Here is a 19333-nt window from a genome sequence, read left to right as displayed (position 1 = left end):
GTGCACGTCCGGCTGTCCCAGTGGCAGCATGTGTTATTATAGAGAACCCACTGCCCCCATAGTGTACAGGACCCCGAGGAGGAGGGGCCTTCTCTTACCTGCCCCCATAGTGTACAGGACCGAGGAGGAGGGGCCTTCTCTTACCTGCCCCCATAGTGTACAGGACCCCGAGGAGGAGGGGCCTTCTCATACCTGCCCCCATAGTGTACAGGACCCCGAGGAGGAGGGGCCTTCTCTTACCTGCCCCCATAGTGTACAGGACTGAGGAGGAGGGGCCTTCTCTTACCTGCCCCCATAGTGTACAGGACCCCGAGGAGGAGGGGCCTTCTCATACCTGCCCCCATAGTGTACAGGACCGAGGAGGAGGGGCCTTCTCTTACCTGCCCCCATAGTGTACAGGACCCTGAGGAGGAGGGGCCTTCTCTTACCTGCCCCCATAGTGTACAGGACCTCGAGGAGGAGGGGCCTTCTCTTACCTGCCCCCATAGTGTACAGGACCCTGAGGAGGAGGGGCCTTCTCTTACCTGCCCCCATAGTGTACAGGACCCCGAGGAGGAGGGGCCTTCTCTTACCTGCCCCTATAGTGTACAGGACCCCGAGGAGGAGGAGTCTTCTCTTACCTGCCCCCATAGTGTACAGGACCCCGAGGAGGAGGAGCCTTCTCTTACCTGCCCCCATAGTGTACAGGACCCCGAGGAGGAGGAGCCTTCTCTTACCTGCCCCCATAGTGTACAGGACCCCGAGGAGGAGGGGCCTTCTCTTACCTGCCCCCATAGTGTACAGGACCCTGAGGAGGAGGGGCCTTCTCTTACCTGCCCCCATAGTGTACAGGACCCCGAGGAGGAGGGGCCTTCTCTTACCTGCCCCCATTGTGTACAGGACCCCGAGGAGGAGGGGCCTTCTCTTACCTGCCCCCATAGTGTACAGGACCCCGAGGAGGGGGGGAATTCTCTTACCTGCCCCCATAGTGTACAGGACCCCGAGGAGGAGGGGCCTTCTCTTACCTGCCCCCATAGTGTACAGGACCCCGAGGAGGAGGGGCCTTCTGTTACCTGCCCCCATAACATATGGGACCCCAAGGAGAAGGAGGAGCATTCTCTTACCTGCCCCCATAATGTACAGGACCCAAAGGAGGAGAAGCATTCTGTTACCTGCCCCCATAACGTATGGGACCCCACGGAGGAGGGGCATTCTCTTACCTGCCCCCATAGCGTACGGGACCCCAAAGAGGAGGGGCATTCTCTTACCTGCCCTCATAGCGTATGGGACCCCAAAGAGGGAGGCATTCTCTTACCTGCCCCATAGTATACAGGACCCCAAGGAGGAGCATTCTGTTACCTGCTTCCATAGTGTACTGGACTCCAAGGAGGAGGAGGGGCCTTGTGTTACCTGCCCCCATAGCGTACAGGACCCTGGAGGGGTGTGAATCCCTACTAAACTGGCTAATTTACATATTTATGAAAGATTTAGTGGCCATGGTGCTCCTCCTCCTCCAGGTCAGGTACTGGTTAGTCAGGTGAGAGACCCCTGCAGCATCATCAGTCACTTTATAACAGCTTATTATATTATAATACAGGGTGTTATAAAACATGAGAGAATCGGACATCTTAAAGGGGTGGTCTACATCCAGAGGTGCTGCTCCCAGACCAGTATAACGTCTTTGGGCCGAGGCCCATTCTGCAGGCTGCTGATTGGCTTAAGGGCACAGACAGGAGGATCGGTGGTGTTGTCTTGGAGCGATGGTTGGAATAGATGGGGTGACACCCATCAGGTGCTTGATCCAGGCCCATGTCCCACATCAGGAACTGCTCAGTATCTCCCTGAGGATAGAGGAGGAAATTACCAACAGGAAGCTGAATATACAGTCCAGGAGAGCCTTCAGAGCAGAACTCCCCACTTACCCTGTGCCATGTGCACTGCCATCAGGGCCATACTTCTCTACTGCAGCTGAAAGTGACAACCGTACCACGTGTTACCATAGTGCCACAGCCTGGCCCTGCTGTGCTTACCTATAGCTGCCCCGCCTGTGCTGCACGACCTACTGCTGCCTCACCTCTGCTGTGCTACCCACTGCTGCGATACCTACACTGTTGCCCCACCTGTGCCACACTACCTACTGCTGCTTCACCTCTGCTGTGCTACTCACTGCTGCCTCACCTATGCTGTGCTACCCACTGCTGCCTCACCTCTGCTGTGCTACCCACTGCCGCCTCACCTCTGCTGTGCTACATACTGCTGCTCCGCCCACTGCCGTGCTACCAACTGCTGCCCCGCCCACTGCTGTGCTACCTACTGCTGCTCCGCCTGTGCCACACTACCTACTGGTGTGCTGCACTACCTACTGCTGCCTCACCTCCGTTGTGCTACCTACTGCTGCCCCGCCTGTGCCACACTACCTACTGCTGCTTCACCTCTGCTGTGCTACATTCTGCTGCCCCGCCCACTGCTGTGCTGCCTAACCTCTGCTGTTCTACCTACTGCTGACCCACCTGTGCCACGCTACCTACTGCTGCCTCACCTCTGCTGTGCTACATACTGCTGCCCTGCCCATTGCCATGCTACCCACTGCTGTTCTACCTACTGCTGCCCCACCTGTGCCACGGTACCTACTGCTCCTCCAGGCAATGTGCTGTCCTAGTACTCCCCTGACTGCTACCCCAGTACCCAGCACTGCCTCCTCTCTGCTGCTCAGTCACTGCACCTTCATCACTTGTCCTTGTATCCTCGGTCTCAGCAATTCCACTGTACGTGACTGAGAGATCTAAATGAACCTGCAAGGAAACACAAGTGTACTCAGCACTGCTGCAGAAGAATGTCCACAGGTACCATAGCAACCCCACCTACATCCTCCAGAGCTGAAATCTGGTTGCTAAGAAAGAGGTAATGATCAGATGGCCTCCATCGCCCTCCTTACCTGAGGGGTGAACACGTATTTATACAGCTTGAAATGGCGAAAATAGGTCTCCACAACATAGTGCGTCACCTGCAGAAGCTGCTGCGGGGAGAAGATGGTGCTGCTGAAGGGAGGACGCTGCAAAAGAGAACGGGGGACAGTGACCGGAACACGTAGGGGGGAGACATGGACCACAACACGTGGGGGGGGACAGGGGTGACAGTGACCGGAACACGTGTGTGTGTGTGGGGGGGGGGGGGGGGGGGTCAGGGTGACAGTGACCGGAACACGTGGGGGGAGACAGGGGTGACAGTGACCGGAACACGTGTGTGTGTGTGTGGGGGGGGGGGGGGGGTCAGGGTGACAGTGACCGGAACACGTGGGGGGAGACAGGGGTGACAGTGACCGGAACACGTGGGGGGAGACAGGGGTGACAGTGACCGGAACACGTGTGTGTGGGGGGGGGGCAGGGTGACAGTGACCGGAACACGTGGGGGGAGACAGGGGTGACAGTGACCGGAACACATAGGGGGGAGACATGGACAGGAACACGTGAGGGGAGACAGGGGTGACAGTGACCGGAACACGTGGGGGGAGACAGGGGCGACAGTGACCGGAACACGTGGAGGGAGACAGGGGCGACAGTGACCGGAACACGTGGAGGGAGACAGGGGCGACAGTGACCGGAACACGTGGGGGGAGACAGGGGCGACAGTGACCGGAACACGTGGAGGGAGACAGGGGCGACAGTGACCGGAACACGTGGGGGGAGACAGGGGTCACAGTGACCGGAACACGTGGGGGGAGACAGGGGTCACAGTGACCGGAACACATGGGGGGAGACAGGGGTCACAGTGACCGGAACACATGGGGGGAGACAGGGGTCACAGTGACCGAACACGTGGGGGGGGAGACATGGACCGGAACACGTGGGGGAGACAGGGGTCACAGTGACCGGAACACGTGGGGGGAGACAGGGGTCACAGTGACCGGAACACGTGGGGGGAGACAGGGGTCACAGTGACCGGAACACGTGGGGGGAGACAGGGGTCACAGTGACCGGAACACGTGGGGGGAGACAGGGGTCACAGTGACCGGAACACGTAGTGGGGGGGGGGGGGGGAGACATGGACCGGAACACGTGGGAGGAGACAGGGGTCACAGTGACCGGAACACGTGGGGGGAGACAGGGGTCACAGTGACCGAACACGTGGGGGGAGACATGGACCGGAACACGTGGGGGAGACAGGGTCACAGTGACCGGAACACGTAGGGGGGGAGACAGGGGTCACAGTGACCGGAACACGTAGGGGGGGGGGGGGGGGGGGGAGACAGGGACGACAGTGACGAAACACGTGGGGGGGGGGGGGGGGGGGGAGACATGGACCGGAACACGTGGGGGGAGACAGGGGTGACAGTGACCGGAACACGTGGGGGGAGACAGGGGTGACACTGACCGGAACACGTGGGGGGGGAGACAGGGGTGACACTGACCGGAACACGTGGGGGGGGAGACAGGGGTGACACTGACCGGAACACGTGGGGGGAGACAGGGGTGACACTGACCGGAACACGTAAGGGGGAGACAGGGGTCAAAGTGACCGGAACACGTAGGGGGGAGACATGGACAGGAACACGTGAGGGGAAACAGGGGTGACAGTGACCGGAACACGTGTGGGGGGGGGGGGGAGACAGGGGTGACAGTGACCGGAACACATGGGGGGAGACAGGGGTGACACTAACCGGAACACGTGGGGGGAGACAGGGGTGACAGTGACCGGAACACATGGGGGGAAACAGGGGTCACAGTGACCGGAACACATGGGGGGAAACAGGGGTCACAGTGACCGGAACACGTAGGGGGGAGACAGGGGTCAAAGTGACCGGAACACGTAGGGGGGAGACATGGACAGGAACACGTGAGGGGAGACAGGGGTGACAGTGACCGGAACACGTGGGGGAAGACAGGGGTGACACTGACCGGAACACATGGGGGGAAGACAGGGGTGACACTGACCGGAACACGTGGGGGGAAGACAGGGGTCACAGTGACCGGAACACGTGGGGGGGAGACATGGGTCACAGTGACCGGAACATGTAGGGGGGAGACATGGGTCACAGTGACCGGAACACGTAGGGGGGAGACATGGGTCACAGTGACCAGAACACGTAGGGGGGAGACATGGGTCACAGTGACCGGAACACATGGGGGGAGACAGGGGTGACAGTGACCGGAACACGTGGAAGAGACAGGGGTGACAGTGACCGGAACACGTGGGGAGGGGGGGGGGGGTCAGGGTGACAGTGACCAGAACGTGGTGAAACTTACATGGACAGCGTGACAGAGGAGCATCTCCTGAAGGTGGTGGTAACACTGTGCGACATTGCTCAGGGGTGACCCTAGACAGATAAAGGGGTACAGGGGTATAAGGGGGTAGAGGGGGTGTATAGCCTGCAGCCCCACCACTCCAAATAATGATCAGACATCAGGGGTCTCACCTACACAAGCCACGTGGGTCTCCTTCACAATGGACAGAACACAGGACGTCTGCTCCCTGGTGAAGCCGCAGTCTCTGCAAAACCTGACTGCGTAGTAATAGAGATCCAGCAGAGCCGAGGAGCGAGGATCAGCCCAGTCACTGCTCCCATCTAGCCAATCACACAGGGCCCTGCCCGAAGAAAGGTGACACTGTCATCTATCATCTCCCGGAGCTGTATACAGGAGAGGACACATGGGGGGGGGGGGGGTGTTACACTGTCATCTATCATCCCCCGGAGCTGTATACAGGAGAGGACACATGATGGGGGGGGGGGGGGGTTACACTGTCATCTAACATCCCCCGGAGCTGTATACAGGAGAGGACACATGATGGGGGGGGGGGGGGGGGGGGGGGGGGGGTACACTGTCATCTATCATCCCCGGAGCTGTATACAGGAGAGGACACATGATGGGGGGGGGGAGGGTTACACTGTCATCTATCATCCCCCGGAGCTGTATACAGGAGAGGACACATGATGGGGGGGGAGGGGGGGTACACTGTCATCTATCATCCCCCGGAGCTGTATACAGGAGAGGACACATGATGGGGGGGAGGGGGTTACACTGTCATCTATCATCCCCCGGAGCTGTATACAGGAGAGGACACATGATGGGGGGGAGGGGGGGTACACTGTCATCTATCATCCCCCGGAGCTGTATACAGGAGAGGACACATGGGGGGGGGGGGGGGGTTACACTGTCATCTATCATCCCCCGGAGCTGTATACAGGAGAGGACACATGATGGGGGGGGGGTTACACTGTCATCTATCATCCCCCGGAGCTGTATACAGGAGAGGACACATGATGGGGGGGGGGGGGTACACTGTCATCTATCATCCCCCGGAGCTGTATACAGGAGAGGACACATGATGGGGGGGAGGGGGGGTACACTGTCATCTATCATCCCCCGGAGCTGTATACAGGAGAGGACACATGATGGGGGGGAGGGGGGGTACACTGTCATCTATCATCCCCCGGAGCTGTATACAAAAGAGGACACATGATGGGGGGGAGGGGGGGTACACTGTCATCTATCATCCCCCGGAGCTGTATACAGGAGAGGACACATGATGGGGGGGGGGGAGGGTTACACTGTCATCTATCATCCCCCGGAGCTGTATACAGGAGAGGACACATGGGGGGGGGGGGGGGGGGTTACACTGTCATCTATCATCCCCCGGAGCTGTATACAGGAGAGGACACATGATGGGGGGGGGGTTACACTGTCATCTATCATCCCCCGGAGCTGTATACAGGAGAGGACACATGATGGGGGGGGGTTACACTGTCATCTATCATCCCCCGGAGCTGTATACAGGAGAGGACACATGATGGGGGGGGGTTACACTGTCATCTATCATCCCCCGGAGCTGTATACAGGAGAGGGACACATGATGGGGGGGGGGGGGTACACTGTCATCTATCATCCCCCGGAGCTGTATACAGGAGAGGACACATGATGGGGGGGAGGGGGGGTACACTATCATCTATCATCCCCCGGAGCTGTATACAGGAGAGGACACATGATGGGGGGGGGGAGGGTTACACTGTCATCTATCATCCCCCGGAGCTGTATACAGGAGAGGACACATGATGGGGGGGGGTACACTGTCATCTATCATCCCCCGGAGCTGTATACAGGAGAGGACACATGATGGGGGGGAGGGGGGGTACACTGTCATCTATCATCCCCCGGAGCTGTATACAGGAGAGGACACATGATGGGGGGGGGTACACTGTCATCTATCATCCCCCGGAGCTGTATACAGGAGAGGACACATGATGGGGGGGGTACACTGTCATCTATCATCCCCCGGAGCTGTATACAGGAGAGGACACATGATGGGGGGGAGGGGGGGTACACTGTCATCTATCATCCCCCGGAGCTGTATACAGGAGAGGACACATGGGGGGGGGGGGTTACACTGTCATCTATCATCCCCCGGAGCTGTATACAGGAGAGGACACATGATGGGGGGGGGGGTTACACTGTCATCTATCATCCCCCGGAGCTGTATACAGGAGAGGACACATGATGGGGGGGGGGGGGGTACACTGTCATCTATCATCCCCCGGAGCTGTATACAGGAGAGGACACATGATGGGGGGGGGGGGGTACACTGTCATCTATCATCCCCGGAGCTGTATACAGGAGAGGACACATGATGGGGGGGGGGGGGGTTACACTGTCATCTATCATCCCCCGGAGCTGTATACAGGAGAGGACACATGATGGGGGGGAGGGGGGGTACACTGTCATCTATCATCCCCCGGAGCTGTATACAGGAGAGGACACATGATGGGGGGGAGGGGGGGGTACACTGTCATCTATCATCCCCCGGAGCTGTATACAGGAGAGGACACATGATGGGGGGGGGGGGGGGGGGTACACTGTCATCTATCATCCCCCGGAGCTGTATACAGGAGAGGACACATGGGGGGGGGGGGGGGGGGTTACACTGTCATCTATCATCCCCCGGAGCTGTATACAGGAGAGGACACATGATGGGGGGGGGTTACACTGTCATCTATCATCCCCCGGAGCTGTATACAGGAGAGGACACATGATGGGGGGAGGGGGGGTACACTGTCATCTATCATCCCCCGGAGCTGTATACAGGAGAGGACACATGGGGGGGGGGGGGGGGTTACACTGTCATCTATCATCCCCCGGAGCTGTATACAGGAGAGGACACATGATGGGGGGGGGTTACACTGTCATCTATCATCCCCCGGAGCTGTATACAGGAGAGGACACATGATGGGGGGGGGGGTACACTGTCATCTATCATCTCCCGGAGCTGTATACAGGAGAGGACACATGATGGGGGGGGGTACACTGTCATCTATCATCTCCCGGAGCTGTATACAGGAGAGGACACATGATGGGGGGGGGGGGGTACACTGTCATCTATCATCCCCCGGAGCTGTATACAGGAGAGGACACATGATGGGGGGGGGGGGTACACTGTCATCTATCATCTCCCGGAGCTGTATACAGGAGAGGACACATGATGGGGGGGGGTACACTGTCATCTATCATCCCCCGGAGCTGTATACAGGAGAGGACACATGATGGGGGGGGGTACACTGTCATCTATCATCCCCCGGAGCTGTATACAGGAGAGGACACATGATGGGGGGGGGGGGGGGGGGTACACTGTCATCTATCATCCCCCGGAGCTGTATACAGGAGAGGACACATGATGGGGGGGGGTTACACTGTCATCTATCATCCCCCGGAGCTGTATACAGGAGAGGACACATGATGGGGGGGGGGGGGGGGGTACACTGTCATCTATCATCCCCCAGTGTACTACACTAACCGCAGATAATACTACCTGCAGATATCCTCACTGCTTTGGGAGTGTTCCAGCCTTTCCAGGTCGCTCACTGTCAAATCTCTCCTAAAAGACCAAAATCTGTAAGATGTGGAGGAGGAGACACGCAGCAGGGGAGGGGCTAAGGAGGCAGCAGGGGAGGGGCTAAGGTAACAGCAGAGGAGGAGACACAGCAGGGGAGGAGCTAAGGGAACAGCAGAGGAGGAGACACAGCAGGAGAGTGGCTAAGGGAACAGCAGAGGAGGGGATAAGGGGACAGCAGAGGAGAAAACACAGCAGGGGAGGGGACACAGCAGGGGAGGGGCTAAGGGAACAGCAGAGGAGGAGACACAGCAGGAGAGTGGCTAAGGGGACAGCAGAGGAGGGGATAAGGGGACAGCAGAGGAGAAAACACAGCAGGGGAGGGGACACAGCAGGGGAGGGGCTAAGGAGGCAGCAGAGGAGGAGACACGCAGCAGGGGAGGGGCTAAGGAGGCAGCAGAGGAGGAGACACAGCAGGGGAGGGGCTAAGGTAACAGCAGAGGAGGAGACAGCAGGGGAGGAGCTAAAGAAAAAAGCAGAGGAGGAGACACAGCAGGGGAGGGGCTAAGGGAACAGCAGAGGAGGAGACACAGCAGGAGAGGGGCTAAGGGAACAGCAGAGGAGGAGACACAGCAGGAGAGTGGCTAAGGGAACAGCAGAGGAGGAGACACAGCAGGAGAGTGGCTAAGGGAACAGCAGAGGAGGAGACACAGCAGGAGAGGGGCTAAGGGACAGCAGAGGAGAAAACACAGCAGGAGAGGGGCTAAAGGGAAGTAGGGAAGGGGACACAGCAGGAGAGGGACTAAGGGGACAGCAGAGGAGGGGAAACAGCAGGGGAGGAGACACAGCAGGGGAGGGGCTAAGGGAACAGCAGAGAAGGGGACACAGCAGGGGAGGGGCTAAAGTAACAGCAGAGAAAGGGAAAACAGAAGAGGAGGGGCTAAGGGAACAGTAGAGAAGGAGACACAGCAGGTGAGGGGCTAAAGGGACAGCATGGGAATGGGCTAAGGGGATAGCAGGGGAGGAGACACAGCAGGGGAGGGGCTAAGGAGGCAGCAGAGGAAGAGACATAGCAGGGGAGGGGCTAAGGGGACAGCAGGGGAGGAGACAGCAGGGGAGGGGCTAAGGGGACAGCAGGGGAGGGGCTAAGGGAACAGCTTATACGTATATATAAGGCTACAGACATACACACACACACACACAGGGGGAGGGATACAGATATACACACACACACACACACACACACACGGGAAGGGCTACATACAGTATGTACACACACAGGGGAAGGGCTACATACAGTATATACACATAGGGGCGGGACAGTATACACGGTATATACACATAGGGTCGGGACAGTATACACAGTATATACACATAGGGGCGGGGAAGTATACACAGTGTATACACATAGGGGCGGGGCAGTATACACAGTATATACACAAAGGGGCGGGGCAGTATACACGGTATATACACGAAGGGGCGGGACAGTACACACAGTATATACACAAAGGGGGCGGGACAGTATACACGGTATATACACATAGGGGCGGGACAGTATACACAGTACACACACATAAGGGCGGGGCAGTTTACACACTCACCACAGAGACACTTTGGCTTCTTTAATTTTTACCTAGAACATAATGAAGCGTTGATTACTCTGGGGTTACGTCACTTCCCGGTCAGAGTACAGTACTGTAGACCCCGCTATGCAGACCATGCCTCTCCCCCATCCAGAGGTACACCTCTCTCCCACTCTCCTCACATCACGTCTCCAGGTACACCTCTCTCCCACTCTCCTCACATCACGTCTCCAGGTACACCTCCCCTTGCTCTAATCACGTCACGTCTCCTGGTACACCTCCCCTCGCTCTAATCACATCACGTCTCCTGGTACACCTCCCCTCGCTCTAATGACGTCACGTCTCCCGACACACCTCTCTCCCACTGTCCTCACGTCACGTCTCCCGATACACCTCTCCTCGCTCTCCTCACATCACGTCTCCCGGGACACCTCCCCTCGCTCTAATCACGTCACGTCTCCCGATACACCTCCCCTTCATCTCCTCACATCACGTCTCACGATACATCTCTCCTCACTCTCCTCCCATCACGTCTCCTGGTACATCTCTCCTCACATCACGTCTCCCGATACACCTCTCCTCGCTCTCCTCCCATCACGTCTCCTGGTACATCTCCCCTCGCTCTCCTCACATTACGTCTCCCGATACACCTCCCCTCGCTCTCCTCACATCACGTCTCCCGATACACCTCTCCTCGCTCTCCTCCCATCACGTCTCCTGGTACATCTCCCCTCGCTCTCCTCACATTACGTCTCCCAATACACCTCCACTCGCTCTCCTCAAATCAAGTCTCCATATATACCTCCCCTCGCTCTCCTCAAATCAAGTCTCCCGATACACCTCCCCTTGCTCTCTTCACATCACGTCTCCTGGTACATCTCTCCTCACGTCACATCTCCCGATACACCTCCCCTCGCTCTCCTTACATCACGTCTCCCGGTACACCTCCCCTCGCTCTCCTCACGTCACGTCTCCCGGTACAACTCCCCTCACTCTCCTCAAGTCCCCCCCCCCCTCACATCTCCCGGTACACCTCCCCTTAGTCTCCCGGTACACCTCCCCTTGATCTCCTCACATCACGTCTCCTGGTACATCTCTCCTCGCATTACGTCTCCAAATACACCTCTCCTCGCTCTCCTCACATCACGTCTCCTGGTACATCTCCCCTCGCTCTCCTCACATCACGTCTCCCGATACACCTCTCCTCGCTCTCCTCACATCACGTCTCCTGGTACATCTCCCCTCGCTCTCCTCACATTACGTCTCCCAATACACCTCCACTCGCTCTCCTCAAATCAAGTCTCCATATATACCTCCCCTTGCTCTCCTCAAATCAAGTCTCCCGATACACCTCCCCTTGCTCTCTTCACATCACGTCTCTTGGTACATCTCTCCTCACGTCACATCTCCCGATACACCTCCCCTCGCTCTCCTTACATCACGTCTCCCGGTACACCTCCCCTCGCTCTCCTCACGTCACGTCTCCCGGTACAACTCCCCTCACTCTCCTCAAGTCCCCCCCCCCCTCACATCTCCCGGTACACCTCCCCTTAGTCTCCCGGTATACCTCCCCTTGATCTCCTCACATCACGTCTCCTGGTACATCTCTCCTCGCATTACGTCTCCAGATACACCTCTCCTCGCTCTCCTCACATCACGTCTCCTGGTACATCTCTCCTCGTATTACGTCTCCAGATACACCTCTCCTCGCTCTCCTCACATCACGTCTCCTGGTACATCTCCCTTCGCTCTCTTCACATCACGTCTCCCAAAACACCTCCCCTCGCTCTCCTCACATTACGTCTCCTTATACACCTCCACTTGCTCTACTCAAATCAAGTCTCCCGATACACCTCCCCTCGCTCTATTTACGTAACGTCTCCCGGTACACCTCCCCTCGCTCTCCTTACATAACGTCTCCTGGGACACCTCCCCTCGATCTCCTCACATCACGTCTCCCGGTACAACTCCCCTCGCTCTCCTCACGTCACCCCCCCCACATCTCCCGATACACCTCCCCTTAGTCTCCTCAAGTCTCCCGGTACACCTCCCCCCACTCTCCACACGTCTCCTGGTCCACCTCCCCCCAGTCCTCTCCTGGTACACCTCACCCTCGGCACTCTCCCAATACACCCCCCCTTTCCGCTCTCCTTGAGTCTACTGGCACACCTTCCCTCCTCCACTCTCCTCGTGTCTCCAGGTACACCTCCCCCCCTCCGCTCTCTTCACGTCTCCCGGTACACCTCCTCACATCTTCCGGTACATCTCCGATCCCACTCTCCTCACATCTTCCAGTACACCTCCCCCCTCCTCACGTCTCCCGTTACTCCTCCCCCCACGTCTCCCGGTACACCTTCCCCTCCGTCCTCCTCACGTCTCTTGGTACAACCCCCCCCTCCCATGTCTTCCGTTACACCTCCGCTCTACTCCTCCCCCTCCGCTTTCCTCACGTGTCCTTGTACACCTCCGCTCTCCCAGTACACCCCCACCCCTCAAGTCTCCCGGCACAACTCCCCCCACACGTTTCCCGGTACACCCTCTCCCCTCACGTCTCCCAATACACCTCCCATCTTCGCTCTCCTCACGTCTCCCAGTACACCCCCCCCCTCTGCTCTTCTCACGTCTCCTGGTACACACTACCCCTCCGCTCACATCATGTCTCCCGGTACACCTCCCCCTGGTCTCCTCACGTATCTCGATACACCTCCCACCCTCCACTTTCCTTACGTCTCCCAGCACACTTCCCCCCCTCACGTCTCCCAATACACCTCCCCCCTCCACTCTCCTCACATCTCCTGGTACACCTCCCCCCTCCACTCTCCTCACGTCTCCCCCCACCCCTGCTTTCGTCACGTCTCCCGGTACACCTCCCCCCTCCTCACGTCTCCCGGTACACCTCCCCCTCCTCACGTCTCCCGCTACACCTCCTCCCTCCTCACGTCTCCTGCTACACCTCCCCCCTCCGCTCTCCTCACGTCTCCCGGTACACCTCCCCCCTCCTCATGTCTCCCGCTACACCTCCCCCTCCTCACGTCTCCCGCTACACCTCCTCACGTCTCCCGGTACACCTCCCCCTCCCGGTACACCTCCCCCCTCCGCTCACCTCACGTCTCCCGGTACACCTCCCCCTCCTCACGTCTTCGGTACACCTCCCCCTCCTCACGTCTCCCAGTACACCTCCCCCCTCCTCACGTCTCCCGGTACACCTCCCCCTCCTCACGTCTCCCGGTACACCTCCCCCCTCCTCACGTCTCCCGGTACACCTCCCCCCTCCTCACGTCTCCCGGTACACCTACCCCCTCCTCACGTCTCCCGGTACACCTCCTCACGTCTCCCGGTACACCTCCTCACGTCTCCCGGTACACCTCCTCACGTCTCCCGGTACACCTCCTCACGTCTCCCAAAACACCTTCCCCCTCGGCTCTCCTCACGTCTCCCGGTACACCTCCCCCCTCCTCACGTCTCCCGGTACACCTCCCCCCTCCTCACGTCTCCCGGTACACCTCCCCCTCCTCACGTCACCCGCTACACCTCCCCCCTCCGCTCTCCTAACGTCTCCCGATACACCTCCCCCCTCCGCTCTCCTCACGTCTCCCGGTACACTTCCCCCCTCCGCTCTCCTCACGTCTCCCGGTACACCTCCCCCCTCCGCTCTCCTCACGTCTCCCGGTACACCTTCCCCCTCCGCTCTCCTCACGTCTCCTGGTACACCTCCCCCCTCCTCACGTCTCCCGGTACACCTCCCCCCTCCTCACGTCACCCGCTACACCTCCCCCCTCCTCACGTCTCCCGGTACACCTCCCCCCTCTTCACGTCTCCCGATACACCTCCCCCCTCCTCCTCAAGTTTCCCGGTACACCTCCTCCTTCGGCTCTCCTCACGTTTCCCGGTACACCTCCCCCCTCGGCTCTCCTCACGTCTCCCGGTACACCTCCCCCCTCTGCTCTCCTCACGTCTCCCGGTACACCTCCCCCCTCCTCCTCACGTCTCCCGGTACACCTCCCCCCCTCGGCTCTCCTCAACGTCTCCGGTACACCTCCCCCCTCCTCCTCACGTCTCCCGGTACACCTCCCCCTCGGTTCGCCTCACGTCTCCCGGTACACCTCCCCCCTCGCTCTCCTCACGTCTCCCAATACACCTCCCCCCTCGGCTCTCCTCACGTACTCCCGGTACACCTCCACCTCCTCACGTCTCCCGGTACACCTCCCCCCTCGGCTCTCCTCACGTCCTCCGGTACCACCTCCCCCCTCGGCTCTCCTCACGTCTCCCGGTACACCTCCCCCCTCGGCTTCCTCACGTCTCCCGGTACACCTCCCCCTCCTCACGTCTCCCGGTACACCTCCCCCCTCGGCTTACTCACGTCTCCGGTACCACCTCCCCACCTCGGCTCTCCTCAAGTCTCCACGTTACACCTCCCCCTCCTCACGTCTCCGGTACACCTCCCCCCTCGGCTCTCCTCACGTCTCCCGGTACACCTCCCACCTCGGCTCTCCTCACGTCTCCCGGTACACCTCCCCCCCTCGGCTCTCCTCAACGTCTCCAATACACTCCCCCTCGGCTCTCCTCACGTCTCCCGGTACAACCTCCACCTCCTCACGTCTCCGGTACACCTCCCCCTCGGCTCTCCTCACGTCTCCCGGTACCCTTCCCCCCTCGGCTCTCCTCACCGTCTCCACGGTACACCTCCCCCTCGGCTCTACTCACGTCTCCCGGTACACCTCCCCCCCTCCGGCTCTCCTCACGTCTCCCGGTACACCTCCCCCTCGGCTCTCCCCTCTACGTTTCTCCCGGTTACACCTCCCCCCTCGGCTCTCCTCACGTTCTCCCGGTACACCTCCCCCTCGGCTCTCCTCACGTCTCCCGGTACACCTCCCCCTCCTCACGTCTTCCCGGTACACCTCCCCCCTCGGCTCTCCTCACGTCTCCCGGTACACCTCCCACCTCGGCTCTCCTCACGTCTCCCGGTACACCCACCCCTCCTCACGTCTCCCGATACACCTCCCCCTCGGCTCTCCTCACGTCTCCCGGTACACCTCCCCCCTCCTCACGTCTCCCGGTACACCTCCCCCCTCGGCTCTCCTCACGTCTCCCGGTACACCTCCCCCCTCGGCTCTCCTCACGTCTCCCGGTACACCTCCCCCCTCGGCTCTCCTCACGTCTCCCCGGTACACCTCCCCTCCTCCTAACGTCTCTCGGTAAACCTCCCCCTCCTCCTCCACGTCTCCCGGTACAACCTCCCCCTCCTCACGTCTCCCGGTACACCTCCCCACTCTCACGTCTCCCGGTACACCCTCCCCCCTCGGCTCTCCTCACGTCTCCCGGTACACCTCCCCCTCCTCCTCACGTCTCCCGGTACACCTCCCCTCTCCTCACGTCTCCCGGTACACCTCCCCCTCCTCCTCACGTCTCCCCGGTACACCTCCCCCTCCTCTCACGTCTCCCGGTACACCTCCCCCCTCCTTCCTCACGTCTCCCGGTACACCTCCCCCTCCTCCTCACGTCTCCCGGTACACCTCCCCCCTCCTCACGTCTCCCGGTACACCTCCCCCTCCTCCTCACGTCTCCCGGTACACCTCCCCCTCATCTCAGTCTCCGGTACACCTCCCCCTCCTCCTCAACGTCTCCCGGTACACCTCCCCCTCGGCTCTCCTCACGTCTTCCGGTACACCTCCCCCTCCTCCCTCACGTCTCCCGGTACACCTCCCCCCTCCCTCCTCACGGTCCTCCCGGTACACCTCCCCCTCCTCCTCACGTCTTCCAGGTACACCTCCCCCTCCTCCTCACGTCTCCCGGTACACCTCCCCCCTCGGCTCTCCTCACGTTCTCCCCGTACACCTCCCCCTCCCTCACGTCTCCCGATACACCCTCCCCCCTTCGGCTCTCCTCACGTCTCTCGGTACACCTCCCCCCTCCTCACGTCTCCCGGTACACCTCCCCCCTCCTCACGTCTCTCGGTACACCTCCCCCCCTCCTCACGTCTCCCTGTACACCCTCCCCTCCTCCAGTCTCCCGGTACACCTCCCCCCTCGGCTCTCCTCACGTCTCCCGGTACACCTCCCCCTCCTCACGTCTCCCGGTACACCTCCCCCCTCGGCTCTCCTCACGTCTCCCGGTACACCTCCCCCCTCGGCTCTCCTCACGTCTCCCGGTACACCTCCCCTCCTCACGTCTCCCGGTACACTCCCCCTCGGCTCTCCTCACGTCTCCCGGTACACCTCCCCCCTCGGCTCTCCTCACGTCTCCCGGTACACCTCCCCCTCCTCACGTCTCCCGGTACACCTCCCCCCTCGGCTCTCCTCACGTCTCCCGGTACACCTCCCACCTCGGCTCTCCTCACGTCTCCCGGTACACCTCCCCCCTCGGCTCTCCTCACGTCTCCCAATACACCTCCCCCCTCGGCTCTCCTCACGTCTCCCGGTACACCTCCACCTCCTCACGTCTCCCGGTACACCTCCCCCCTCGGCTCTCCTCACGTCTCCCGGTACACTTCCCCCCTCGGCTCTCCTCACGTCTCCCGGTACACCTCCCCCCTCGGCTCTACTCACGTCTCCAGGTACACCTCCCCCCTCGGCTCTCCTCACGTCTCCCGGTACACCTCCCCCTCCTCACGTCTCCCGGTACACCTCCCCCCTCGGCTCTCCTCACGTCTCCCGGTACACCTCCCCCCTCGGCTCTCCTCACGTCTCCCGGTACACCTCCCCCCTCCTCACGTCTCCCGGTACACCTCCCCCCTCGGCTCTCCTCACGTCTCCCGGTACACCTCCCACCTCGGCTCTCCTCACGTCTCCCGGTACACCTCCCCCCTCCTCACGTCTCCCGATACACCTCCCCCCTCGGCTCTCCTCACGTCTCCCGGTACACCTCCCCCTCCTCACGTCTCCCGGTACACCTCCCCCCTCGGCTCTCCTCACGTCTCCCGGTACACCTCCCCCCTCGGCTCTCCTCACGTCTCCCGGTACACCTCCCCCCTCGGCTCTCCTCACGTCTCCCGGTACACCTCCCTCCTCCTCACGTCTCTCGGTACACCTCCCCCTCCTCCTCACGTCTCCCGGTACACCTCCCCCTCCTCACGTCTCCCGGTACACCTCCCCCTCCTCACGTCTCCCGGTACACCTCCCCCCTCGGCTCTCCTCACGTCTCCCGGTACACCTCCCCCTCCTCCTCACGTCTCCCGGTACACCTCCCCCCTCCTCCTCACGTCTCCCGGTACACCTCCCCCTCCTCCTCACCGTCTCCCGGTACACCTCCCCCTCCTCCTCACGTCTCCCGGTACAACCTCCCCCTCCTCCTCACGTCTCCCGGTACACCTCCCCCTCCTCCTCCCGTTCTCCCGGTACACCTCCCCCCCCTCCTCACGTCTCCCGGTACACCTCCCCCTCCTCCTCACGTCTCCCGGTACACCTCCCCCTCCTCCTCACGTCTCCCGGTACACCTCCCCCTCCTCCTCACGTCTCCCGGTACACCTCCCCCCTCGGCTCTCCTCACGTCTCCCGGTACACCTCCCCCCTCGGCTCTCCTCACGTCTCCCGGTACACCTCCCCCTCCTCCTCACGTCTCCCGGTACACCTCCCCCTCCTCCTCACGTCTCCCGGTACACCTCCCCCTCCTCCTCACGTCTCCCGGTACACCTCCCCCTCCTCCTCACGTCTCCCGGTACACCTCCCCCCTCGGCTCTCCTCACGTCTCCCCGTACACCTCCCCCCTCCTCACGTCTCCCGATACACCTCCCCCCTCGGCTCTCCTCACGTCTCTCGGTACACCTCCCCCCTCCTCACGTCTCCCGGTACACCTCCCCCCTCCTCACGTCTCTCGGTACACCTCCCCCCTCCTCACGTCTCCCGGTACACCTCCCCCTCCTCACGTCTCCCGGTACACCTCCCCCCTCGGCTCTCCTCACGTCTCCCGGTACACCTCCCCCTCCTCACGTCTCCCGGTACACCTCCCCCCTCCTCCTCACGTCTCCCGGTACACCTCCCCCCTCCTCCTCACGTCTCCCGGTACACCTCCCCCTCCTCCTCACGTCTCCCGGTACACCTCCCCCTCCTCCTCACGTCTCCCGGTACACCTCCCCCTCCTCCTCACGTCTCCCGGTACACCTCCCCCCTCCTCCTCACGTCTCCCGGTACACCTCCCCCCTCCTCCTCACGTCTCCCGGTACACCTCCCCCCTCCTCCTCACGTCTCCCGGTACACCTCCCCCCTCCTCCTCACGTCTCCCGGTACACCTCCCCCCTCCTCCTCACGTCTCCCGGTACACCTCCCCCCTCGGCTCTCCTCACGTCTCCCCGTACACCTCCCCCCTCGGCTCTCCTCACGTCTCCCGGTACACCTCCCCCTCCTCCTCACGTCTCCCGGTACACCTCCCCCTCCTCACGTCTCCCGGTACACCTCCCCCCTCCTCCTCACGTCTCCCGGTACACCTCCCCCTCCTCCTCACGTCTCCCGGTACACCTCCCCCCTCCTCCTCACGTCTCCGGTACACCTCCCCCCTCGGCTCTCCTCACGTCTCCCGGTACACCTCCCCCTCCTCCTCACGTCTCCCGGTAACCTCCCCCTCCTCACGTCTCCCGGTACACCTCCCCCCTCGGCTCTCCTCACGTCTCCCGATACACCTCCCCCTCCTCCTCACGTCTCCCGGTACACCTCCCCCTCCTCACGTCTCCCGGTACACCTCCCCCCTCCTCCTCACGTCTCCCGGTACACCTCCCCCTCCTCACGTCTCCCGGTACACCTCCCCCTCCTCACGTCTCCCGGTACACCTCCCCCCTCGGCTCTCCTCACGTCTCTCACCCGGTTCCATCCGCCGTTCTCTGCTTCGTCACACATCCTGCTCGGCGTCTGGTTTCCTGGACAACCGGTTACCATGGGTAACTGATTCTGGTCGCGCTTAACATACAGCAGCCAATTGTAGCTGAGCGTCACATGACTGACATCTACGACAGCTAATAACTGTAG

The 19333-nt window shown here is 61.0% G+C and overlaps 1 protein-coding gene across 2 annotated transcripts; it reads right to left on the bottom strand.

Moving 5' to 3' along the window:
- Positions 1-1530: 1530 nt before the first annotated feature.
- Positions 1531-19329, bottom strand: CFAP119 (cilia and flagella associated protein 119). 2 transcript variants are annotated; one of them, XM_069984760.1, is made up of 9 exons: positions 19169-19325; positions 10398-10429; positions 8776-8841; positions 5393-5562; positions 5223-5293; positions 2915-3031; positions 2702-2771; positions 1902-1947; positions 1531-1820 (listed from the first exon to the last, which is right to left on the bottom strand). In XM_069984760.1, the coding sequence occupies exons 1-9, from the start codon at positions 19241-19243 to the stop codon at positions 1799-1801; spliced, it is 669 nt and encodes a 222-aa protein (XP_069840861.1). In that variant the 5' UTR covers positions 19244-19325; the 3' UTR covers positions 1531-1798. The 2 variants fall into 2 exon arrangements, with proteins under 2 accessions (XP_069840861.1, XP_069840862.1); XM_069984761.1 differs by lacking the exon at positions 1902-1947 and having other exon boundaries at positions 19169-19329.
- Between the last annotated feature and the right edge of the window lie 4 nt (positions 19330-19333).

This window comes from Dendropsophus ebraccatus, chromosome 9, assembly GCF_027789765.1.
Source record: "Dendropsophus ebraccatus isolate aDenEbr1 chromosome 9, aDenEbr1.pat, whole genome shotgun sequence".
Taxonomy (NCBI): Eukaryota; Metazoa; Chordata; class Amphibia; order Anura; family Hylidae; genus Dendropsophus; species Dendropsophus ebraccatus.
Note: the sequence above shows the minus strand (reverse complement) of the source record. Positions and strands in the feature narration are given on the sequence as shown.